This window comes from Rhinopithecus roxellana, chromosome 5, assembly GCF_007565055.1.
Source record: "Rhinopithecus roxellana isolate Shanxi Qingling chromosome 5, ASM756505v1, whole genome shotgun sequence".
Lineage (NCBI taxonomy): Eukaryota > Metazoa > Chordata > Mammalia > Primates > Cercopithecidae > Rhinopithecus > Rhinopithecus roxellana.
In genome coordinates this window covers 124,117,894-124,144,060 of record NC_044553.1, presented here as the reverse complement: position 1 = coordinate 124,144,060, position 26,167 = coordinate 124,117,894, and the positions used below count along the sequence as shown (strand labels likewise).

General features: G+C 44.0%; 1 protein-coding gene across 1 annotated transcript in view; it reads right to left on the bottom strand.

Moving 5' to 3' along the window:
• The window catches only part of FAM189A1 (family with sequence similarity 189 member A1), a 455,305-nt gene extending 441,150 nt beyond the window's left edge, over positions 1 to 14,155 (bottom strand). Inside the window, exon 1 of the mRNA XM_030931413.1 lies at positions 13,829 to 14,155. Coding sequence (XP_030787273.1) covers positions 13,829 to 14,047 — 219 coding nt within the window. The 5' untranslated portion in view covers positions 14,048 to 14,155. The remainder of the gene's footprint in view (positions 1 to 13,828) is intronic.
• Between the last annotated feature and the right edge of the window lie 12,012 nt (positions 14,156 to 26,167).

The following is a 26,167-nucleotide window of genomic DNA, read 5'->3' as shown; positions in this document are numbered from 1 at the left end:
TACATATATATTTTAATACATATATGTATGTTTTATGGTGATGATGCTAACAGAAATATATGAAAACAATCAGTAATATATGAAAAGATCATATATGAAAAAGATAACAGAAGATATGAAAAGTACCGTATATAATATACATTATATGTAATATATATTACTATATGCACACACACATACACACACACATACAGCACTAGTATGTGTTCTCAGGCAGAAGAAAAAAATGCTGCACTCCCCAGAGAAATGAGCCATCGGCCTCTTCCGCTTTCAAGCAGAGCAGTCATACCCCAGAGCAGACACTCTTCATAATAGGCCAAGATAAGGCAGGAGAGGCAGCTCACCTATGCCTACGCCTAGCCCAAGCATCCAAAGGTGAGGCCGTCAGCTGACATGCTCTGCCCACATCGAGACATCAGATAGACCGAGAGAGAGAGAGAGAGAGAGAGAGACAGAGAGAGAGAGAGAGAGAGAGAGAGAGAGAGAGAGGGAGGGAAGGAGAGAGAGAGAGAGAGAGAGAGAGAGAGAGAGAGAGAGAGAGAGAGACAGAGACAGAGACAGAGACAGAGAGAGAGAGAAATGTGCTTTCAGTACCAGGGGAGCGTGTCACAGCAGGGCTCTTTCTCCACACAGACACAGTGCCTCTCTACTTCCTTAAACTCTCTTGGACGTCACCCCACTCACCAAGAGGCATGCATCAGGGCCACTGGGAGCAACCATAACTAGAACTTTTGAGTCACTGGATAGGTGCCTTCTCAGGGGGTTTCCAAGGTTTTTGTTTTCTCCTTTTTTTGTTGTTGTTGTTATTGATGATATGGCAATAAAGCCATAAAGGATCATGAAATGTATATATAATTATATGTACACTTTTTAAACACATTCTCTTTTTTCCAAAGAGAAAGCTGATCTTGGCGAGCAGCTACTGACTATGTTATGACAGACTCACAGCCCTGTCAACCTACTCGCGTTTCCTGGGTGTTACTTCCTCTTATTGAAGAGTCCGCTCTGGGGTGTCTCATACCCTCTCAAGGCACCAAAGACAGGGGCAGGCCCAGAGAGAGGACCTGGGTGTCACCAATGCTGGATTTAATGAATCGGCAGGTGCAAAGCAGATGCTATGTTCCTCTGCTTTTTTCTGACACTGGGTCAGAAATCAGTTTCTAAAAACATAGTATCCCTTTGTAAATGGTAGAAAAGAACTCGGGTATAATTGAAAAAAGATATGGTTTTTTTTTTAAATCAAGAGACTGATGAGGACATGCTCACTGTGGCTAAGTTGCTTATTAACATGTTAAGTAGGTAACATTATCATAATCCTTTCAAATTCTGCTGAGGGTTCCAAAAACGTCTTTCAAAATCACTATCCCTATTCACTATCAAAGCCATTATCTATAATTTCTCATTACAGATGAGAAGCCAGCACATCTCTTATAATTAGTTAACTTCGAGGTTTACTTTTCAAATAAAAATTTGCTTTTTCATGAAGTTCCACATGTTCTCTGTTTTCTCTGCAAAAGAGTGAGCTTAAACTTTATGGATTTATTTTAGAACAAATAACTTGAATGTTTATGTAATAATTATGTCATAGGCTCTAGTAGCTGGGATGCAAAAGAAGTAGTTTGTTTACATTTATTATACCCTAAATACTTGACTCACCAGCACCCCTTCCTCCCCCGCAAATGCCAGTGTTTTAACATCCTCCATTCCCGTGGGCTGCCTGCATCACCCTCCATCTCACTGTACCATGTCCTTCAGGTAAATTATGACACTTTTATCAGCAGTTGGAAGTGGAGCTAAGAGCAGTCCAAGCTTATAAATTGAAACTACAATTCCAGAACATGATATCAAAAATGGGGAGACATTGGTCAAAGTGTGCACGTGAGTTAAAAGATGAATCTGTACTGGGGTTCTAATGTACAGCCTGGCAAGTACAGTTAATAATACTGTCTTGTATACCTGAAGTCTGTTAAGGGAGTAGATTGTAAACGTTCACACACACACACAGAGGTAACTATGTCAGGTGATGGATATGTTAGCTCCATTGTGGGAATCATTACACAGGTATACTTACATCAAAACACCATACTGTATACCTTAGACATATACCTTAAATATGACAAACTTTTTGTCAATCATCACACCTCAGTAAAACTGGGGAAAGGCCGGGTGCGGTGGCTCACGCCTGTAATCCCAACATTTTGGGAGGCCGAGGTGGGCAGATCACAAGGTCAAGAGTTCGAGACCAGCCTGGCCAACATGGTGAAACCCCATCTCTACAAAAATACAAAAATTAGCTGAGCATGATGGCACCCAGCTACTCCGGAGGCTGAGACAGGAGAATCACTTGAACCGGGGAGGCAGAGGGTTGCAGTGAGCAGAGACCACACCGTTGCACTCCAGCTGGGGTGACAGAGTGAAACTCCGTCTCAAAAAAAAAAAACTGGGGAAAAAATTTTAAATGCCTAAATGCAGGAATAGAATTCAGGTAGGCCTGAAGCCCGGGCACACCAGGGGACAGTGGGCCTGGGAACCACACCTTAGATTCACCTGGCCTCCGGAGAGCAAGGCTGGGCTGCACCTGGCCAACACACAGGCAGGCATGTAGCCGGAGCTCCAGAAAAGCTCAGAGGAGCCACTGCGTATCCCACCTCCGCCACAAAGGCAGAGTAGGGTTCTCAAAGGCCCTGAGAGGACCCCATCCCCTCATCAGGCAGTGCTCCCAGCAGCACGTGCCTATGGGGAACCAAGGAGGGCGAGGTCCTGGGGACTTAGAGGAAGCCCTGTTCTAGCCTTTGCTGTCTGTCAACATCCCTCCTTCCATGACTGTCATCCTGAGAAGAGCTCTGTAATGACAAAAGAAAAAAAAAAAACACGTGGTTTAAACTCACTGTCAAACATGGAAACAACAGAGTCTGAAGAAACCATCCTAGGTTTTATTATAATTTCTTTACTCTTCAACAAAACTATCAGATACAGTACTTTTGACCTTCTCAAAATTCCAGTTCAAAATTCCCCCAAATAAAAAGGTGAAATACAAAGGAAAAAAATCTCTTTCACACACTCAAATTATGTAGACCCCGGCACAATGTTCAAGGTCCATTTCCTTTTGAAGAATTATTTTTAAAGGAACCAGGGCAGGGATTCTTCCTGTGGGGCTACAGAGTAGAAGATGGCAAGGAGGGGGCGGTGAAAGTATAAAGAAACCATTTGGCTTGAGCAAGAGGGATTGTGATCACAGCTGTCATTTAGTCTGGTGCACTAACAGAAAACACAGATTTAAACAGATTGTTAAAGAGGAAAGTGTAACCGCTAGAAGAATGGAGATGCACAGGAGAAAGTGGCTGGAGTTCATGAATACACATTTTTTAAAAGAAGACATACGAATGGCAAACAGGGATATGAACAAATGCTCAACATAACTACTCATCAGGAAAATACAAATATAACCACAATGAGATATCATCTCACACCTGTTAGAATGGCTATTCTCAAAAAGACAAAAGACAGCAAGTGTTGGCAAAGATATGGAGAAAGGGGAACAATTTCTTTGCTGGTGGGAAGGTAAGTTAGTACAGCCATTATGGAAAACAGTACCAAAGCTCCTTTAAAACTTAAAAATAGAACTGTCCCATGCAGCAATTCCACCTTTGGGTATATAACCAAAGGACATGAAACCAGTATGAATGAAGAGGTTATCTGCACTCCCATGTTCTAAAATGAATTCATAAATCCATATATATATACATACATACATACATAGGAGAGAATGGGAAAGCTCTTTCTACAGTAGAATAACAATTAATAAATGTAGAAGGAATGGGCCAGGCGCGGTGGCTCACGCCTGTAGAGATTCCCACGGGTCACTGCATCCCTTGTACATCAAGGTTTCTTTCATGGCAGATGCCACGTCATTTTTCTCTCCATGTATCAGAACGACAACTTATTCCTTGCATGACAACGGAGTGGAAATGCAGGGAGACCTCAATGACATTTTACCCAGCTGACAAGGAAGAGACAAACTGCCTTGTCCCAGGAGTCTATGAAACTAGAAAAACAGCCGGGAGCGGTGGCTCACACCTCTAAGTCCACCACTTTGGGAGGCCGAGGAGGGCAGATCACGAGGTCAGGAGATGGAGACCATCCTGGCTAACATGGTGAAACCCCGTCTCTACTAAAACTACAAAATAATTAGCCAGGCGTGGTGGCGGGTGACTGTAGTCCCAGCTACTCGGGAGGCTGAGGCAGGAGAATGGCGTGAACCCAGGAGGCAGAGCTTGCAGTGAGCAGAGATCGTGCCACTGCACTTCAGCCTGGGTGACAGAGCGAGACTCCGTCTCAAAAATAATAATAATAATAATAAAATAAATAATGTAGAAGGAGTGGAAACAGAAAGTAATGACTTGGCAACCATCATAGAGGAGGCTGGTTCAGACGGCAATCATCAACAGATGTGAAGTTGAAAGATAGAAGTTTGACCAGAAACAGGATACTGGCATAATCTGAGACTTCCTCACACAAACTATAATCAAAGGGGAAATGGTTAATTTAAAATAACAACACCTGGCGGACAGCAATATCATTAAGTGATCAAGGTGAATATCACCAATGCCTCCGATGCGATGCATTGAGAAAAGCAGGGCATCATCTTTGGGATTGTCCTGCCAAGAATGCATGAGCTGAGTCTGGCCATGAGGATAAATCAGATGGATCCAGGTTCAGGGTCATCCTACAGAATGCAAAGCCTGTGCCCTTCAAAACTGTGGAAAATGTGACACAGAGAGGAAGGCTGAGGAGAATGAAGGCACACGAGAAGTGCTCATGCTCCTGGGTAGGACCCTGGGCCAGAAAGGAAAAAGAAACACTATTTGGGCAGGTGATGAAATTGGAATGGGGTCTACAGATTGGGTAACAATATTCTTCCAATGTCGATTTCCTAATTTGGAGAGGCTTAGGATGAGTACATAAAGAGCATCCATGAGCGGTGAGAATATACACTGAGTTTTTGGGGGGTAAAGCAGCGTCACATCCACAACTTTCTCCCAAAACACTGAGAAAAAACTAATGATAATTGAGATCTTTTTTACCTTGAGAAAGAGAATGTGCACAAGCTCAAGCCATGGGGTGCATGCAATAAAATGTTTACAACTCGGGAATTTAAAAGAAGAGACACAGGAATTCTTGGTTCTGTGGTGTAACTTTTCTATAAGTTAGAAATTATTTCAAAACATTTCCAGAAAACAATATTAAGAGAGAGTTTCATTGTTTTTCGGCAAAGAATTTGGCTATGAGCATTCCAGTGCACCATATCTTCAAATAACTAGACTTTTTACCTGATGCCCAAGGGAGGGTTCTGTGTGCGTGTGTGTTTTCTCGTTGGGGTTTTTTTTTTTTTTTTTTGGTGTTTTTTGTTTTGTCTTGTTTTTGAGATAGGGTGTCTCTCTGTCACCCGGACTGGAGTGCAGCGGTGCAATCTCAGCTCGCTGTAGTCTCAACCTCCCAGACTCAGGTGATCCTCCCACCTCCGCCTCCCGAGTAGCTGGAGCTACAGCCGTGTGCCACCATGTCCAGCTAATTTTTTGTATTTTCAGTAGAAATGGGCCATGTTGTCCAGGCTGGTCTTCAACTCCTGGCTCATGTGATCCACCCACATCAGCCTCCTAAACTGCAGGGATTACAGGCGTGAGCCACCACACTCTGTCAGGTTTTTTTTGTTTTTTTTTTTCTTGAGGCGTAGTCTCGCTCTGTCGCCCAGGCTGGAGCGCAGTGGCCAGATCTCAGCTCACTGCAAGCTCCGCCTCCCGGGTTCACGTCATTCTCCTGCCTCAGCCTCCTGAGTAGCTGGGACTACAGGCGCCCGCCACCGCGCCCGGCTAATTTTTTGTATTTTTAGTAGAGACGGGGTTTCACCATGGTCTCGATCTCCTGACCTTGTGATCCGCCCGCCTCGGCCTCCCAAAGTGCTGGGATTACAGGCGTGAGCCACCGCGCCCGGCCTTTTTTTTTTTTTTTTTTTTTCTTATCTTTAAAATCCAAAGACTTGGCAGTGGCTCACGCCTGTAATCCCAGCACTTTGGGAGGCCGAGGTGGGCGGATCATGAGGTCAGGAGATCAAGACCGTCCTGGCTAACACGGTGAAACCCCGTCTCTACCAAAAATACAAATTAGCCGGGCGTGGTGGCGGCGCCTGTAGTCCCAGCTACTCGGCAGGCTGAGGCAGGAGAATGGCGTAAACCCGGAAGGCGGAGCTTGCAGTGAGCCAAGATCGCGCCACTGCACTCCAGCTTGGGCAACAGAGCAAGACTCTGTCTCAAAAAAAAAAAAAAAAAGAAAAAAAAATCGAAAGACTTGGAACCAACCCAAATGTACATCAATGATAGACTGGATTAAGAAAATACGGCACATATACACCATGGAATACTATGCAGCCATAAAAAAGAATGAGTTCGTGTCCTTTGTAGGGACATGGATGCAGCTGGAAACCATCATTCTCAGCAAAGTATCGCTGGGACAAAAAATCAAACACCACATGTTCTCACTCATAGGCGGGAAGTGAACAATGAGATCACTTGGACACAGGGAGGGGAACATCACACACTGGGGCCTGTGGTGGGGTTGGGGGAGTGGGGAGGGATAGCATTAGGAGATACACCTAATGTAAATGACGAGTTAATGGGTGCAGCACACCAACATGGCACATGTGTATACATATGTAACAAACCTGCACGTTGTGCACATGTACCCTAGAACTTAAAGTATAATAAATAAATAAATAAATAAAATTCATTATTTTACAGGGAAATATGTCAATGCTGACTATTCTCCATTGATTTCTCCCAGTTACACAATGCATCCTTTCAAATCTTCTTTTATTTTAGGAAAGTTTTCTTGCATTATAGTTCTAAATATTTATGCTATTCTATTGCTTTGTTTTTCTGTCCCTGGACACTAATTATACATATATTGGACCTCCTTTGCCTGTGTCCTACATTCCTTTAATTCACTTTATTCCCTTCTTTTTTTATTATTTTTCTCCTTTTCATCCTCTATTTTTATTTCCATGCTTCCTAAGAATATTTGCTCCTGTGTTCCTTCTAATTTAGTCTTCATTTTTGAAACTCATTTTTTGCAAACTCTTTTCTGACATCTTTCTGTTCTCCTTTCATAATTTCCTGTTATCTAGCCATATCTTTTGTAGTTTTTACAATTTCTGATTCAGGATGGGAGCAGTCATTCGTGCCTATAATCCCAGCACTTTGGGAGGCCAAGGTGGGTTGACTACCTGAGGTCAGGAGTTGGAGACCAGCCTGGCTAACATAGCAAAACCACATCTCTACTAAAAACACAAAAATTAGCTGGGTGTGGTGGAATGCACCTGAAATCCCACTACTTGGGAGGCTGAGGCTGAGGCAGGAGAATCACTTGAACCCGGGAGGCAGAGGATGCAGTCAGCCAAGATCAACAGCCTGAGCAACACAGTGAGACTCTGCCTCAGAAATAAATAAAAATAAATAAATAAGTAAAATAAAGTTTCTGATTCATACTACTCTTATGAAACTTTATTTTCTTTTAGCTTATATTGAAATATTAATTTATAATTTTTCTGGTGTGCTCTCATTTTCAGTAGTACCACTATGTTCATTTTCATCACGTTTTCATTGAATAAATGTTGCATGAAGTGGGATCGTATTCCTTTTTTGCTGTCCATGATTAAATGAGGAGGAAGTTCCTAATAGAACAGGAAAGTTCCTAATGAAGGGATGGACTAGAATAGCTTTCCCACTTGGCTCTACTGATCTGTGAAAGACTCAAAATATGAATTCTCCATGTATCCACTTGTTTCCCAGCATCAAGTCCAGAACCTTTGTAAAGCTCAGAAAGATCTCTTGCCTTTAGTCCTTTGCTCCGGCTCTAGAACTTCTAAGTCTTTCTTTTCCAAGGCTATAAGCTCTCAGCTTTTGATGCTATCTTTCACTGTTAAAGCAGTTTTTGAGATCTTTTTCCTTGGGGGTCCCCCTCCACACCTCCACCCTCTGAACTTATTTTCTCTTGCCATCTGTCTTCTGCTCAACTTGGTGTATGTTTCCAGTAATTTCTGCTCAAGGTGAGGTGCTGTCCTTCTAGAAGGGAGGACTTACTGTACGTTTCTAAGATTCTCCAAGGCCTGTGCCACCACATTGATGCTGATTCTCCCACATCCACACACACTTGGTTGCTCTCACCTGTCGCCAGAAGCCTGGGAGTCCCTTTCCAGTTTTGCCAGTTGCTCTCAGGTCTGTCCACCAGACTTCCATCCTACTTTTGGGGGTGAGCAGCTCATGGTAGTTTTTGGGTTCCACCACCTGTCAATAGTTCCTTTCATTTCCCATCACTCCCCTGAGGCCACTGCGGCTCTTCTCCAGGTCCTTCTGATGCTGGTGGTTTGGGCACACCCACCCAGTCCTGGGAATGGGGGAGGGGAGAGAGTCCCCATCACTTTTGTTGACACATCCTCTTTGGGCTTTATCTATGGCTGTCTTGCTGACTGGTTTAGCTTCCAGGAGTTGTTCAGGGGAGATTGAAAAACTACTTTGCCACCATGAATACATCCCCATAAAACATATTCTGAAGGGCATAAAATAAGGAACAAAGAAATGAAGAGACATACTCTGTTTCTGAATTGGAAGATTTAATATGATAAAACTGTCAGTACTCCCAAAATTCATGCATTATATTAAAAGTTTTTAAATTTCCTATCTGGCAAGACACCAAAAATTAAGCAAAATGAGAAAATATTTGCAACACATAATAAAGTATCCATGGAAATCCAGATCCAAAGAAATATCTTTCTGCCTCTATTAAATTAATAAAAATGCTCAGCATTGCTAATATCCCACGCTGCAAGAGGACAGGAAAAGGGGCACACACTGTACGTTTCTGTGGGTGGATGTGCCTACATTCTTCTGTGAAAATTAATCCAGAAATAGCTAACAAAACTCCCAATTTGAATACTCGTTGACTAACAATTCCACTTTGGGGAGTCTATCCTCAAAATAAAAAAGCAGTGGCATCTCAGGCTGGACAAGCAGCATTGTCTGTAGACACATAGAACCAGCAGAGATTATTCCCAGCAGGAGAATAACTGAATAACTTGTAATAATTCACACTTTGGACTATTCCACGGCCATTAAAAATAATGTGTTAGAAAAATAATAATAATGAGTTATGGCTGGGAATATTCGTTGTACATTAAATTTTCAAAAGAAGTTACAGAGTAATATGGGTGATATAATGTCATTTTTGTAAATTGTTTTTAAAAAGAAAAGAAACATTTTCCATACACATATATATACATTCTAATACATTTTATGATTGTAAAGGAAAGCGTGGAAGGACTACATTAAACAACACTGGTAATACCGGTGGTGTATGGGTAGAGAATTGGGGTAGACAAAGCTATATATTGTATGTGTGTGTGTGTATGTATGTGTGTGTGTGTGTGTGTATATATATATATATATATATTTTTTTTTTTTTTTTTTTTTTTGAGATGGAGTTTCACTCTTGTCCTCCAGGCTGGAGTGCAAAGGCATGATCTTGGCTCACTGCAACCTCCGCCTCCTGGGCTCAAGTGATTCTCCTGCTTCAGCCTCTCAAGTAGCTGGGATTACAGGCACTCACCATTACACTTGGCTAATTTTTGTATTTTTAGTAGAGACAGGGTTTCGCCATGTTGGCCAGGCTGGTCTCCAACTCCTGACCTCAGGTGATCCACCCGCCTCAGTCTCCCAAAGTGTTGGGATTACAGGCGTGAGCCACCATGCCCAGCCACTTTTTTATTTTCAGTTATTTTTACTTTTTATATATTACTTTCAGAGTATAAAAAAAAATCCAGTGGAGTTGCTTTTTAAAGGAAAAATACACACACACACACACACACACACACACAGAGAGTCAGCTCACAATGGCTGTCTTTATCAACATATGTAACTGGTAATGTGGATAACTCACAATGTACCTGTTTGCCCCTGAGTTCTGGGCATTGATAAAATCTCCAAGAGAAATAACAAACTACTCTATTAAAGGATAACTATTCAAGACCTCCATCCAGCTCTCTCAGTCTTCTAAACTATGAACACAGCTCATTACCTCTCAAAATGGGCAGGACGTCTATCCACAAGGGAACTGATCCACCTGCTGACTCACTGGCTGGCACAGCCCAGCACAAGAAAACCATCTGCAGGGTACTCTAACAACGGAAACTGCACAGCTCTGTGTTCATCACAGAGCTCCGGCCAGGCCTGCCACCCACTCCTGTCTCCAACCTTGCCGAGTCCTCCCTTTCAACCTTAAACTTCCTCAACTCGGCCCAATGGAATGGCTCCTTAAATTTCTCTTGTATCTTCACCTTTCCAGGCATGTTTTATGCTTTTCCTAATAAACAGAGAGCCTCCTTGCTGAAGTGGACCCCTTTACCAGCATGCTTTATTTCACCCCCTTCTGCCTAATGGTTAGCAGGAGTTTGGCCTCTAAAAAGTCAGAGCAACTAAGTTCAAAGCTACTTCGTAGCTGAGTGACCTTGGGTAAGTCACTCATCCCTCTTCCCATCAGTTTACTCAGCAGAAGCACCAAGATTTCCTAAGGCTTTGGCTCAGAACAGAGTCAGGCTCAGTTCTGCTGTGTTCCACTGGCTAAGGCAAATCAGAGGCCCAGTCCAAACTCAAGCAGAGGGAACCACACAAAACCCTGAACACCAGCAGGCAGAGGCCACCAGAGTAATGGGCTATTACACACACAGTAAGTGCTCACTAAGCATGGGCTGTCTGTCTTAGCTAACAATTTTGTTTCTTAAATCTAGGAGAGTTGTTTTTACAATGGGTTTTCACCATGTGCAAACCAAAGAGAGGGCCTAGAAAGCCATATGTTGCTAAAGAGCACATAGGTCTCATTTTAGAAGATTTAGAGAAACCAGAGGGAAGCCTTAAGCCCCACAGTGTGGATTTCTGTATGAAGCCAGCCCAGCTGCCATTCTTTTTTTTTTTTTTTTTTTTTGAGACGGAGTCTCGCTCTGTCACCCAGGCTGGAATGCAGTGGCCGGATCTCAGCTCACTGCAAGCTCCGCCTCCCGGGTTTACGCCATTCTCCTGCCTCAGCCTCCCAAGTAGCTGGGACTACAGGCGCCCGCCACCTCGCCCAGCTAGTTTTTTGTATTTTTTTTAGTAGAGACGGAGTTTCACCGTGTTAGCCAGGATGGTCTCAATCTCCTGACCTCGCGATCCGCCCGTCTCCCAAAGTGCTGAGATTACAGGCTTGAGCCACCGCGCCCGGCCCCGGCTGCCATTCTTAAATGAAGAACAACCTTGGCAAGGCAGCTGCACCAATCTCAGCAGGCAGGCATATATATGGCAATGGGTCAGCGTTTCCCACTCACAACCATGTTAACATGCAAACCTGTCTCAATACACCAGGAACCAATCATCATTTCTGCAAAGGGTTGCAGACAACAGGTGAAAAATGGTATACACTGTAGCGTACTGAAAGAACTTTCAAGGTGCTTGCAGCAAAGTAAGTTTGAAGACAGAAAAGAAGTCCATGAAAAAATAGGCGGGTGGGAGATGGAGGACCCAGGACAGAAGTCATCTTATAATCTCCAAAATGTAAGCAGAGTGTGCTGTGTTCATTGTTGATCTCCAGAGCCTAGAGGAATGTCCATATGTAGGAGAACTGTATGGAATTACTCTGAATCATAAGAAGTTAGAACAGGTTATAGGCCGGGCACAGTGGCTCAAGCTTGTAATCTCAGTGCTTTGGGAGGCCGAGGCAGGAGCATCCCTTGTATCCAGCCTGGGCAACATAATGAGACCCCATCTCTTAAAAAAAAAAAAAAAAAAAAAAAGTTTTTAATATTAGCCAGGCATGGTGGTACACACCTGCAGTCCTAGCTACTTGCGAGGCAGAGGCAGGAGGATCGCTGCAGCCCAGGAGTTCCAGGGTGCAGTGAGCTATGACAGTGCCACTGCACTCCAGCCTGGGCAGAACAGTGAGATCCTGCCTCTTAAGGCAAAAAAAGAAAAATAGGTTAGAGATGTTGAAGAGAATAACACTGCAAATGCAAACTGAATTAACTGTTTACACATTTATTTAACTCTTTAAACTAAAATGTAGGGGATGTGCACTTTTCACATAAATAAGCTTTTCTACTGCGTCCAATTAATGTTTTCCCCTTTAGGTTTGTTATTAAGAGGCAGTTCTCTCTCCACACCCTTGGGAACCCAAGGCTAAAGCAGGAAGGGGGGGCCTCAGGGAGGAGCCAGCAAGTGGAGCTAATTCACCAGTCTGCCACCTGTAGGCTGGTTCCAGCAGACTTTAACCTCAATGCCCGCTAGACAGACATGAAAACAATGCATATTAAATAATGGTAAAAACTCAGCAACAGATGTGTGAAAACTATATAGAGAGGGGCATTTAAATCATGGCTCCCGTGTGCTTGCCTCCAACCTCCTCTCTTTTATTTGAACACTCCCAGCTGTGACCACACAGTCTGTTGTTCCTATTCAGCTCTCCAAGGCTCACCCTTGATCTGAAATAAGCTTTGAAAGTTAATACCCCCATTAGGATGAACAACCACACCTGTATCGATCGAGGCGTTCCAGAGGCAATTTTGCTCAGATCTTATGGTAAAAGCCATGCAATGAACTTAAAGAACAAAGACTATTATGAAAAAACAAATAAGCAAGGCTGGACGAGTTTTTTCAAATTTTAAAACTCAAGAACAAATAGCAAACATTAGTTATAAAGGACTGGTTTGGATTTCTGTAGATGGAATTAAAACATACTGAGTTTACAAGCCTATGCGATGTATTTCAGCACGATACACCAAATGCAGTTACAGATGTCAAGAGTTCTCAGAACAAGTGCCTCTCTTCATAAATATCTGCTCTGCATATGTATCTCTCCCATTCCCATAACGTCCATTCTTTTTAATATAGGGAAAAAAACAACTTGCATCAAAATGCTACAAAATGCCAAAAATTAACTCTTGGGGACAGTCACTTTAATAGAGATGTCCTGGTGTCTTTCTCTTACGGAGATTTGTTCATCACTGGCTTCTCTGATTTGGTGGTTAAGAGTCTGAAAATCGGTCATCCTTAAGGTCTGGAGCTCAGAAAGCAGCCACGGCCCCCGCACCGTGCCCGCCCCCCGCCCCCCGCCCCCCGCCCCCCTCCCCCAGGCCCCTGCCCCAGGATGCCGGATGCGGGTCGCCTGCCCAGTCCCGCTGCCCACAAACCACGCTGTTCTGGGCGGACACGGGAAACCAGAAGTCCCCGAAGCCAAGTCGACGAGTGACCACAGGGGTTGGCCGGTCCCCGATAGCCGGACTGACCCAAAACCCGACGGAACGCGCCCCGCGCCCACCCCGGGCCAGGGCAGCCGCGAAGGCAAGAGGCGCGCACACACGCTGCTCTGCTCCGGGTTCGGATTCCACCTCCTTGCCTCGGCCTCCGCCGCTCGGCTGGCGAGGTCGTGTCCCCGGCGCGCGCGGTCCCCGGCGCTCCCTCCGGCCGCCGTGGGCTCGGAGGACGGCGGGCGCCTGGCTGCTGTTTCCTCTAAGAAAAGTAACTCCGGGAATCAGCGCAATAGGAGCGGGAACGCGATGCTCTGAGAGCCGCGAGCCGGGCCCTGTAGTTATTCTGCTCGGAGTTTCGAACTGCGCCCCGCGCTGCAGCTGCTCGGCCCCGGCGTTGGCACCCGGAACTTGCCGCCCGCGGTGGCGTCCCGGCGGCTGCAGCGCCTCGTTCCCCCGGCCCGCGCAGTACCCGGAGCCCGTCCCCGTCTGGCCGCGGACACTCACCGAGAAGCCTGCCCAGAAGGGGCAGGAGTGGCGGACGCGGGCCGAGGTGGTGAGCGCCAGCGCGGCGAAGCTGACTGCCACGATGAGGCATCCGAGCGCCATCTGCGTGGCCCCGAGCGCCAGCACGATGCGGGAGCGGCCCGGGCACTCGCGCAGGCGGGACAGGCTGCCGGGCAGCGCGGCGGGACGCGGCGCTCTGGAGCCGCCGGCCGGAGGCATCGCGCCGGGCGCCCGCACGCCTCGCCCGCTCTCGCCCGGCCCGGCGCGCGCCGCCGCCGCCGCCTCTCCTCACAGAGGGTCCGAGGCAAGTTGCGCCGGGTGCGGGGACGGCCTCCCAGCCGGCTACGGGGGCCGCGGCGGCCGCGCGCCGGGAGCGGGCCGGGCCGGGCTGGGAGCCGGGAGCCCGCAGCCCCCGCCGGTGCCCGCGCCCATGCCGCCGCCGCCGCCGCGCCGCCCGCCCGCCGGCCGCGCCGCGCCTCGCTGCGCCCTCCCCCGCCCGCCCCGCGCGCTCCCCGGCCCGAGCGCGGGCGCGAGCCGCCGCTGCTGCCGTACCGGGCGCGAGCCGCTGCCGTCCCCGGGCGCGAGCCCCGCCGCCGTGCGATGGGCCCCAGCTGGGGCCGGAGCGGGAGCCGGGAGCCGGGCAGGAAAGGCGCAGGTGCGGTCCTCGCGGCCCAGCCTCCGCGCTCACGCCTAGCGCCCTGGCTGTAGCGGGTCTGCGGAAGGAGAGCGGGGGCGGCAGCGCATCAAGGACAAGGGCACCAGCCTCCGCGGCAGAGCCCTAGGTCGGCGGCGCGGAGGGGCCCGGGAGCCGGGCGGCGGGCCGGCCGAGCCCTCAGAGCCTGGGGCCGGCTCGGGATGGGCGCGCGGGGCGCTGAGGACGGGGAGACGGGCTGGGAGCAGACAGGAGGGGAATTCCTAGCGCTGGGCCGCAGGTGTGGCGGACAGGAGCGTCTCTCGAATGCAGAAATCCAAGATCCAAGATGCCGCTTTTCTGCAGTTGGAGAATCCCAAGCCATCCGCGGAGAACTCAGCTCCGGAGGACATTGAGAACATTGCCAGGATATATACGATGTCTCTTACCCACCTTTGGTTTGCATGCTTTTGATACAAGTTAAAAGTTTGGGCTTTAAAAAAAACTGCACAAAACGAATTTAAATGCGCAATATCATTAATAACCGATTAAACCATCTCCACTCCCTCTTGCCAGCATAGAGTTTAAAATATCTAAGTACTGGCCCCTTTGGAATACCAGGAAAACCTGCAGGTTTTGATTGCCATAATTCCTTTGTGGCCCTGTCGATGAGCCACCTTTAAGACTCTGCTTGTGTTGAAAAGGGCTGCATTGACAGATTAAGAGATCCACCAGCGTTAGGGAGTCTGAAGGGAACAGACATGAAAAGGCAAAGTTCAGAGTAATAAAGGGAAACGGCCGGTCATTTCCTGAGACCATTCTTCCGTGGCTTTCTGGCAGACCTTACTGTTGGATGAGAAACGCTGGAGAGTGTCGTCCCAAAATATCTCAGTTGCTGGTGCTTGAAATTTCACCGTTAGAGATATTGATTCCTTTGGGGCTTGACGATCCTCTATTAAAATGCAAATTCCCCTTGAAGGGGCTATAGCTCAATCCTTTATCAGCCAACACCTTAGCAGGGATGGGATTTATTTTCCAATTTAACGAGATGGCCAAGGGATGAACAGGGGGTAGGGAATTCCACAGATAAAGTGGCTGATCTCAAAATGCTGGCCCGTGGCCAAACGCTGCCTTCTCCCCCCAGTTCTTATCTGTAACAGGACTAAGCCTCTGGCCAGCATTGTTTAGAGCACTCCAGTGCAAATTCCAATTTCCTGGAGATATTTTCTGCCTAGAAGTTCGTAGTGCAGCACTTTTTAAGAGCTTGAAACAATACAAGGCATGACCCTGGAGTGGCAGGAAGTTAAGTTCGCATTGTGATCATCTCCCCCATTCATTCATTCATTTATCCATTCATTCATTCCTCCAACAAAAGTTAATAAAGAGCTCTCTAATCAAAAGGCTTTTTTTTTTTTTTACGTTCTTAGGGTACATCAGTGAACAAAACAGACAAAAATCCCTGCTTTTAAGGGACTCAGAGAGAAACAGACAATAGCCTAACAAATTAGTGAATTACATTATATTGACATTGTATGCTATTCAAAAAGTAGTATACACCCACTATGTGCCAGGCACTGAAGATCAAAGAATGAGTTGCAAGTCCCCTGTGCTCAGGGAACTTTCGGTCTACTGGGAAGACTGGGGGCACACTGGGTTCAGTGTTATGGAGAATACTACACAGTTCCCCCCCAATCCCCCCCACCCCCGCCAGAAAAAAAGAATCAGATGATAAGGAGATTTGAAAAGAGCTTTCTGACCACAATACCAAAAAATGGGTTGAGGGGTGCCCAAGTGAAAGAATGTTCCGAGGGTGTTACTGTCTGCTGGCAAGAGGTGATAGTGTTTTGGATTAAGGTAGGGATAGTGGAGAAGTTGAGAACTGGGTGTGTTTGGGAGATGTTTAGGAGGTGTCAGTGATGAATTAAATAGAGAGGGGAGCCAGTTGGTGACCTCCAGTGATCTCCCATTTATGATTGAGAGATGCTTCCAAAATATATGTGAATTGATTTGTTTTATTTATTTATTTTGAAAGGTATGGAAAGAAAGCTCCAAGCAGCACAGCAGGAGATTTTGGTGAAGGTGGGTTAGGAGAGGGATCTACGTTCGCTGTAAAATTTCGTTTGCGTCTAGAGAAAGAGACTGATCTAGAAATTAAAATTACTTCTCATTTCTGTTGATAAAAAAGCAGTTCTATTGAGAAAAGAAAAACTTAAGACAAATTTAACAGAGTTTACTTAAACAATGAACAATTCATGAATAAGGCAGCCTTCAGGATCATAAGAGGTTCAGAGAACTCCACTCCGCCATGTGGGCAGTATAGACAGAAAAAGATTGAAGAAAGTAGAAATGAGGAACAAAATGCAGGTTAGTTGTTTCAAAGTTACTTTCCTTGTAATGGTTAAAACAGGGAACTTCCTTATCATGTCTGCTGAAACTGGCCTTTTTGGACATTTATCTATTCTCTCTCTTCTCTCTCTTTCTCTCTCTCTCTCTGTCTTTCCCCCACCCCTCTTCCTCTCCTTCTCCTGATTTCTCATAAAGTCAACTAAACAACTGAGTTTCAGCTTGGTGGATTAGGACTTTAGCATGATTGACTCCATTTTAATTTGTTCTGTCGGTGGGTGCTCTGTCCAAATCAATGGCCTCCTAAAAATTTTATTTCATACTATGTTTTACAGAATTTTTTAATCCTGTTGTATTAAATGTAACAGCCAAAGTTACCTTGATGAACACTTGTAATTTGGAGATATAAATAGGGAGATAAAAGTAGTTAAATTGAGTTGTTTTCATGGGAGTGAATCATAAAGAAAGAAAGGAAAGAAGAATGAAAGGGAAGGGAGGAAAAGAACAGAAAGAAGGGAAGGAGAAAAGGAGGGACAGAGGGTGCTGGCCTGAGCTTAGCCTCCCTGGTACTGATCAGGATAACTCATTGACTCTCTTTGATCTTCAGTGTTTGTCTCCTGTAAAAGCATTATAATAATACACGTCCTAGTGTTATGGAAGATGCTTGGAGACCCCTGGAACCAAGTTACGGCTTTTCTTCTCCCTAGATCAGATGGGACTAATAGACAAAACCATCGTTCTTTTGGGTTTTTTGTTTGTTTGTTTGTTTGTTTTTAAGATAGAGTCTCACTCTGTCATCAGGCTGGAGTAGAGTAGCATGGTCTCAGCTCACTGCAACCTTTGCCTCCTGGGTTCAAGTGATTCTCCTGCCTCAGCCTCCTGAGTAGCTGGGACTACAGGTGCCCACCACCGTGCCCAGCTAATTTTTGTATTTTTAGTAGAGACAGGATTTCACCATGTTGGCCAGGATGGTCTAGATCTCTTGACTTAGTGATCCGCCCGCCTTGGCCTCCCGAATTGCTAGGATTACAGACGTGAGCCACCACACCCGGCCAAGACCATTGTTCTTAAGGAGAGCACAACAAGGTGGCTGAGCTTCTTGCTGAAAGACGGGTTTCAGGGCTGCTTGCACCAGGGGAGACGAGGAAAACTTACAAATGCCTCGCTCACCACATGCTTGTTTCAGATTCCTGCTCTTTTTGACCTGTACCTCTCTATACATAAATGGATGAGAAAGAATCTAGACCCTTGGCAGCCTCTCTAACGCAGCAGAGAGTTGTACTTGGATCTCACAATTTCTGCCCCTGGAAGAGTAACAGGGGAGAAACTCTACTTCTAGGAATGGCAGACAAGCTACTTCTACTAAAGACAACTTAGAAACCAGGGGGAATATTTTTTAAGTATCTCCTTAAAAGTATCAAAGATTATGGAGATAATGAGGGAACAGTAGGCCTAGATCCAATAGGAGAAGGAATGCGGAGAGGTGTGTGCAGCACGTGGGCTGCCTTTCTAGCTTTGGCAGCTGCACACAGAATCAGAAAGATGAATTTGAGTTCAGGAGTCTCCAAGGGTGGGGACCCAGTAAACCAGTCCCCTGCCTTGTGACAGAACCCCAAATGGCTGCACCCCTGGAGCAGGAAATAAGTCAAACTTCCCTCTTTTTGTAGGTACCCAGAAACCCCAATCCTGTCTTGCTCAAGCACCTAGGAGCTAGCAAAAGCAATAGAAAATTCTCTCTAAGGAAAGATGTTTTCATTCTAGGCCTCCAATTATTTCTATGAATAGCATTTTTAAAACTCACTTTCCCTTAACTTCCTCAACATGATAAAGGACATTTATGTAAGTCCCACTGCTGACATCATAATCAATGGTGAGAGACTGAAAGCTTCTTCCCAAGATCAGGAATTTGACATGTGGTGAATGTCCACATTCACCATCACTGTTCAACATTTTATTGGAAGTTCAGCCAGAACAATTAGACAAGAAAAGGAAATAAAGGACATCCAAATTGTAAAAGAAGAAGCAAAACTATCTCTATCTGCAAATGACATGAATTGATACATAGAAAATCTCAAAGAATTCACAAGAAAGCTACTAGAACTAATAAATTCAGCAAAGTTACCAGGTACAAAATCAACACATAGAAATTGGTTGTGTTTCTGTACACCAATAATGAACAATCTGAAAAGGAAAACAATAAGACAATTACAATAATATCTAAAAGAATAGGCCGGGCGCGGTGGCTCAAGCCTGTAATCCCAGCACTTTGGGAGGCCGAGGCGGGCGGATCACGAGGTCAGGAGATCAAGACCATCCTGGCTAACATGGTGAAACCCCGTCTCTACTAAAAAAATACAAAAAACTAGCCGGGCGAGGTGGCGGGCGCCTGTAGTCCCAGCTACTCGGGAGGCTGAGGCAGGAGAATGGTGTAAACCCGGGAGGCGGAGCTTGCAGTGAGCTGTGATCCGGCCACTGCACTCCAGCCTGGGCGACAGAGCGAGACTCCGTCTCAAAAAAAAAAAAAAAAAAAAAAAAAAAAGAATGAAATACCTGGGAATAAATTTAACCAAGGAAATGAAAGACGTGTACACTGAAAACATTGCTCAAATAAATTAAAGACCTAAATAAATGAAAAGACATGCTATGTTTGTGGATAGAAAGACAATATTAAGATGACAACACCCCAAATTCTCTACAGATTCAAAGCAATCCCTATCAAAACTCCAACAGCCCTTTCTGGAGAAATGGAAAAGCCAATCTTCAAAATCATATGGAATTGCAAGAGTCCCCAGGTAGCCAAATTGTCTTGAAAAAGAACAAAGTCGAAAGACTCATACTTCTAGATTTCAGAAGTTACCACAAAGGTATAGTAATCGAAACAGCATGGTACTGGCATAAGAGTAGACATCTAGACCATTGGAATATAATTGAAGGTCCATAAATAAATCCATACATCTAAGCACAACTGATCTTTAACAAGGGTGCCCAGGTCATTCAATGGCAGGAAGAATAGTCTCTTCAACAGATGGTGCTGGGACAACTGGACTTGTACTTACAAAAGAAAGAAGTTGGACCCCAAGCTCATATCATATACAAAAGTTAACTCAAAATGGACCTAAATAAAAGAGCAAAAACTATGGAAGTCTTAGAAGAAAACACAGGCATAAACCTTCAGCTGTAGATTCTTAGATATGACAACAAAAGTATGAGCAATGAAAAAAAATAAATTATACTTCATCAAAGTTAAACACTTTTGTACATCAAAGCACATTGTCAAGAAAGTGAAAAGACAAACTATAACATGGAAAGAAATAAATGCAAAGCATTTATCTTGACCAGAGATATATGCCATGTATTCAGATTAGGAATAGAACTACTCAAAACAAAATGATAAAGAACCCAATTTAAAAGTGGGAAAACGACTTGAATAGACATTTCTCCTAAGAAGATAAATGCGTGTCCTGTGAACACCTGAAAAGATGCTCATCATTCATCATTGGGGAAATGCAAATTAAAACCATAATGTGGTACCACTTCACACCCATCAGGATAGCTGTATTTTTTTTTTTTTTTTTTGAGACGGAGTCTCGCTCTGTCGCCCAGGCTGGAGTGCAGTGGCCGGATCTCAGCTCACTGCAAGCTCTGCCTCCCGGGTTCACGGCATTCTCCTGCCTCAGCCTCCCGAGTAGCTGGGACTACAGGCGCCTGCCACCACGCCCAACAAATTTTTTGTATTTTTAGTGGAGATGGGGTTTCACCGTGTTAGCCAGGATGGTCTCGATCTCCTGACCTCATGATCCACCCGCCTTGGCCTCCCAAAGTGCTGGGATTACAGGCGTGAGCCACCACGCCTGGCCAGATATATTATTAAAAAAAAAAAAAAACACACACACACACACACACAGAAAGGAGCAAGTGTTGGTGAAGATATAGAGGAATTAGAACCCTTGTGCATTTCTGGTGGGAATGTAAAATGGTGCAGCCACTGTGGAAAATGGCATGGTGACCCCTCAAAAAAAATCAAACAAATTCTAATTCTGGATATATACCCAAATAAATTGAAAGCAGGGACTCAAAGAGATGTGTGTGTGTGTGTGTGTGTGTTGTGAGAGAGAGAGAGAGAGAGAGATAGAGAGAGAGAGAGAGAGAGAGAGAGAGAGAGAGAGAGAGAAAGGAGAACATCTGACAGGGTGTCACTCTGTCATCCAGGCTGGAGTGCAGTGGCACCAACACAGCTCACTGTAACCCAGACCTCCCAGACTCAGGCAATCCTCTCACCTCAGCCTCTCAGGTAGCTTGGACTACAGATGTGCACCACCATGCCTGACTAATTTTTGTATTTTTTGTAGAGATGGGGTTTTGCCATATTGCCCTGGTTGGTCTCAAACTCCTGAGCTCAAGCAGTGCACCTGCCTTGGCCTCCTGAAGTGCTGGGATTACAGGCGTCATACCCGTGTTCATAGCATCATTATTCACAACAGCCAAATGTAGAAGCAAACCAAGTGTACATCCTTGGATGACTGGATAAACAAAATGTGGTCTATACATACGTTGGAATCTTATTCAGCCTTTAAAAGGAAGGAGATTCTGACACATGCTACAACATGAACAAACCATGAACATTAAGCTAAGTGAAATAAGGCAGTCAGAAAAGGATAAATATTGTACAGATCTACCTCATGAAGTACCTAGAGTAGTCAAATTCATAATGACAGAAAGTAGGGTGGCAGTTGCTAGGGGCTGAGGGGTGGTGGGATGGGGAATTAGTGTTGAGTGGGTACAGTTTCAGTTGCGAAAGATGAAAAATTCCTGGAGATGGTTGGTGGTGCTACTTGCACAACTATGGGTATGTGCTTAATGCCACAGAATTGCACACTTAAATTTGTTAAAATGGTAAATTTTATATTATGTATATTTTACCACAATAAGAAAACAACAGAATGAAATTCTCAAATACACGAGGATGGCTATAATAAAAAAAACGAAAATAACAAGTGTTAGAGAGGATGTGGAGAAATTGAAACACTTGTATGTTGCTGGAATGAATGTAAAATGCTGCAGCCAATGTGGAAAACAGTCTGGAAGTTCCTCAAAAATAAATGTAGTATTTCCACATGACTCAGTAGTTCGACTCCTAGGTATATACCCAAAGGAAGTGAAAACAGTGACTAGATCAGATACGTGTGCACCAGTGTCCTGGAGCGCGTTTGTTCAGGTGATTGTCATTGGAGGGCTGGAAGCACGCTGGACTCCCTGGACGCTGATGGAGAATCAGGCACATATAGGATTTTGACTTGTCTTTGTTCCTTAGGTTTAAAATGTCTGTCTCATTGCTACCAAAATAATTAAAGGTTAACTAAGTACAGGGAGAGAAGAAATCTAATTTTGACGGGACTTGAAATACTTATTACTTCATAGGTTTTGTGATGAGATTTAAGTTAGATCATGAATATAGAAAAGTATTTTTCAAACATTATACACTTTATGAACGCTGGCATTATTCCGTTAGTAGTAAGTTCCTTACGGACAGGAGTCATTCATGTTTGCAGTATCTTAATGCACTTAGCACAGTCCTTAGCAGATAGTGGTAATCAGTTACTATTTATTCAAGCTAATTCTGTGTCTTAAACTATGTTAAAATTGAAGTTTTTAACACTTCTGGGATACTATTGACTAGAATTTTTGAAAAGCCCCTGAAAAGTAAATGACTGGATTATCCAAGGAGGGTAATAAGGCTAAGAAATGAGTTCCAGTTAACTCAACTAGCACTATTAAATCAGGTTATTAGAAACCTATGCATTCTAATGGTTTCATTAGAATAAGCAGTTATTCATATGCTCAGACCCAAACTTACACATGAAAGAAATGTTTTGCCTTTAGGGAAAAACTATGAAAATTATGAGTCAAGCCTCATGAGATTTGATAATTCTCATCCATCAACTGAACAAAAAATAATGGAGTAAAATTTATCATTTGGCTCTGAAGTATGAGTCACCTTCAGCCAGAACTCCTTCACTTTTTTTTAGTAAGAAGCAAAAGTAAAACTTTGCCTATGGATAAATGGAAAGATTTATCCACAGGCAAAGAGAAATAAGCATTAGGATGCCCTCATTTTTGGTGTTATGAGATTGGCCCCATGTGTTTATAGCAACAGCAAGAGCAGCAGCAGCAAATTGCTGAGACATCATTTTTATGGCATATGTTGGCTTTTTCCATGCAAGCAAGCTATATGTTCAGTGGTAACCTGGACCATTCAGTAAAACCCACTTCTCTCTTCACTCTCTCCAACATGTTTCTCTAATCCTGTGCTCCAGCAAAATACTGGCCTTTGGTTTCTTTCTTTCTTTTTTTTTTTTTTTTTTTTTTTTGAGACGGAGTCTTGATCTGTCCCTCAGGCTGGAGTGCAGTGGCGCAATCTCAGCTCACTGCAACATTCAACTCCTGTATTCAAGTGATTGTCGTGCCTCAGCCTCCAGAGTAGCTGGGACTGCAGGCGCCTGCCATCACGTCCAGCTAATTTTTGTGTTTTTAGCAGAGAGAGGGTTTTTCCATGTTGCCCAGGCTGGTCTCAAACTCCTGAGCTCAGGCAATCCGCCCACCTCAGCCTCCCAAAGTGCCAGGATTACAGGCGTGAGCCACCACACCTAGCCTGGCCTTTGGTTTCTAAGCTTCTGGACAGTAATGGGTCCCTCCTGCTGAGAATGACCTCCTTCATCACCTTTGCAAATTCTATCCCTCCCTTAGGTCTTCTTTCACATCTGAAAGTCAGGATAGCAGAATGGTTAGAGCACACGTGTTAGTGTCACACTGCCTTAGTAAAAAGCCCAACTCCACTTCCTAATGAAGATACTAATAATACCTATCTTACAAATTTCGTGTGAGGATTCAATGATTTCATTTATCTAGAGTTCTTGAAGCAGCACCTGGCATATAGCAAACACTAAGTGCCAGTTATTTTTCTATTATCGTGTCAGTACTTCTATTTGCCCATACTCCCATTAGGTCTAGCTTTCCCTGGCCTATAGCAGCAGAACAGGTTATGCTGGAAAAGCCCAAAGCGAAAGTTAGGCCCACAGGGTCTGCATCCAGAAGACTAAGTTAAATTAGAACCTCAAATGCCAGACTGAACCAAAATAGGAGAAAGGGTGAGAGCTAACACCATTGGTAGACTAAGAGCAGAGTACCGATGTTCAGCAAAGGCGGCTTGGTATCTGGCAGCCATCTTCTAGATCAGCATAAGGCAAAAGGGGTTAAGCTGTTTGCTCAAATATGTTATAATAACTTTGAGATGAGACTTCACAATGGGTATTTCTTTGAATTTCCCAGAGTGCACAGAATAACACCTTATTAGAATAAAAGCTATAGTAAATATTTGTATATTGATGTCTTAAAATCAAAAAAGTATTTAAAATGTTCCCCTTTTAACCCATCTGTTCTATAAATAGCTATTGAGTGAAATAATATACAAGACATTACCCTAAGCCATGTAAAGATCAATAAAATCTTGCACCAGACCTCATATTTCTTATGGGCTAATTACTGCCTATAACTCAGTAGTCATTATTGTAATGGCTTTATTAGTTTTAGTCTTCTAATTACATCACTATTTCAATATCTTTAGAATAAACAGACGAAGTAATGAAATTTCAGAAATCATTCAGTGATGCAAATGTGGGGTCTAAACAAAAACAACTTTCTAGGAGGTTTCAGATTTGATTATAATCATCCCCTAACCTGGAAAGGTTGTGGAAATCCCTTTTCTACTCTTTTCTTGTAGGAATTAAGTATAATTAGATTCTTAAGAAGGATATTCAAAAAAGGCAATAAGAAATACAATAACATCCCTATAGACAATGAGAGCATACCAAAAAGACATAACCACAAAATAGATCAACTGATTAGATGACTGAGGGCCACCCACATTATGGAGGGGAATCTGCTTCACTCAGAGTCCACTGGGTTAAATTTCCATCTCATCCATAAACACCTTCACAGAAATACCCAAAATAATATTTGGCCAAATATCTGGGTACTGTGGCCCAGCAAAGTTGGCACATAAAATTAATCACCACAATGATGACAATTTTTTAAAACTCCTAAACAAATGGACAGGCATAATGTATTCATGAATTGCAAGAGTCAACATAGTAAAGATGTAAATTCTCCCCAAATTTCCTGATAGGTTTACTGCAATTCCTATCAAAATCCCAGCAAGGTTTTTTTTCTTTTTTTTTTAAAGACATATGTACATTTATTTTTAAATATATGCAAAAAGGCACAGGCTCTAGAATAGCTAAAATAATCTGGGAAAAGAATTAAGTGGGAGTAATTACTTGATATTAAGGCTTACTATAGAGATAGAGTAATCAATATATTGTGGTATTGGCAAAGGATAGACACACGGTTCAATGTAACTGAATAGAGAACCCAGATATAGACCCCCAAAATATGCTGATTTTTTTTTTTTTTTTTTGAGATGGAGTCTTGCTCTGTTGCCTGGGCTGGAGTGCAGTGGCACAATCGCAGCTCAGTGCAACCTCTGCCTCCCGGGTTCTAGAGATTCTCATGCTTCAGCCTCCTGAGTAGCTGGGATTATAGGCATGCAACACCATGCCCAGCTAATTTTTTTGTATTTTTAGTAGCGATGGGGTTTCACCATGTTGGCCAGGCTTCTAACTGATTTCACAAAGGTGCAAAAGCAATTCAATACAGGAGGAAAATAACCATTTCAACAAGTGGTGTTGGAGCAATTGGACATCTATAAGCAAAAACAAATAAATAACCAATTTCTATTTAAACCTCACACTTTATACAACAATGTATTCAAAATGAATCATGGATGGGCTTACATGTAAAACAGAAATGAAAGGAAAAAGGAATTTCAGAAATAAAGACTAAACAAAAAGCAATACAAGAGTGAATAAACACAATACAGAAAAACCTGAGGAGGAATGAAAAGCAAAAAGGAGGAAAATTTTTAAGATCATAAAGAAATTAAAAAGATGCAAAAGATTTCAGACAGTGGCACATGTGAAGTGTGTTAAAGAAGATCCAACACGTGGCTGAAAGGAGTTTCTGAAAACGGAAACCAAAGCAAGGGAACAAAACAAATATTAAAAACTGTCACTCAAGAAAATAATCCTGAATTTATTTTATTTTATTATTATTTTTTTTGAGATGAAGTCTCACTCTGTCACCCAGGCTGGAGTGCAGTGGCGCAATCTTGGCTCACTGCAACCTCTGCCTCCTGGGTTCAAGCGATTCTCCTGCCTCAGCCTACTGAGTAGCTGGGATTACAGGCACCTGCCACCACGCCTGGCTAATTTTTGTATTTTTAGTAGAGATGGGGTTTCACCACGTTGGTC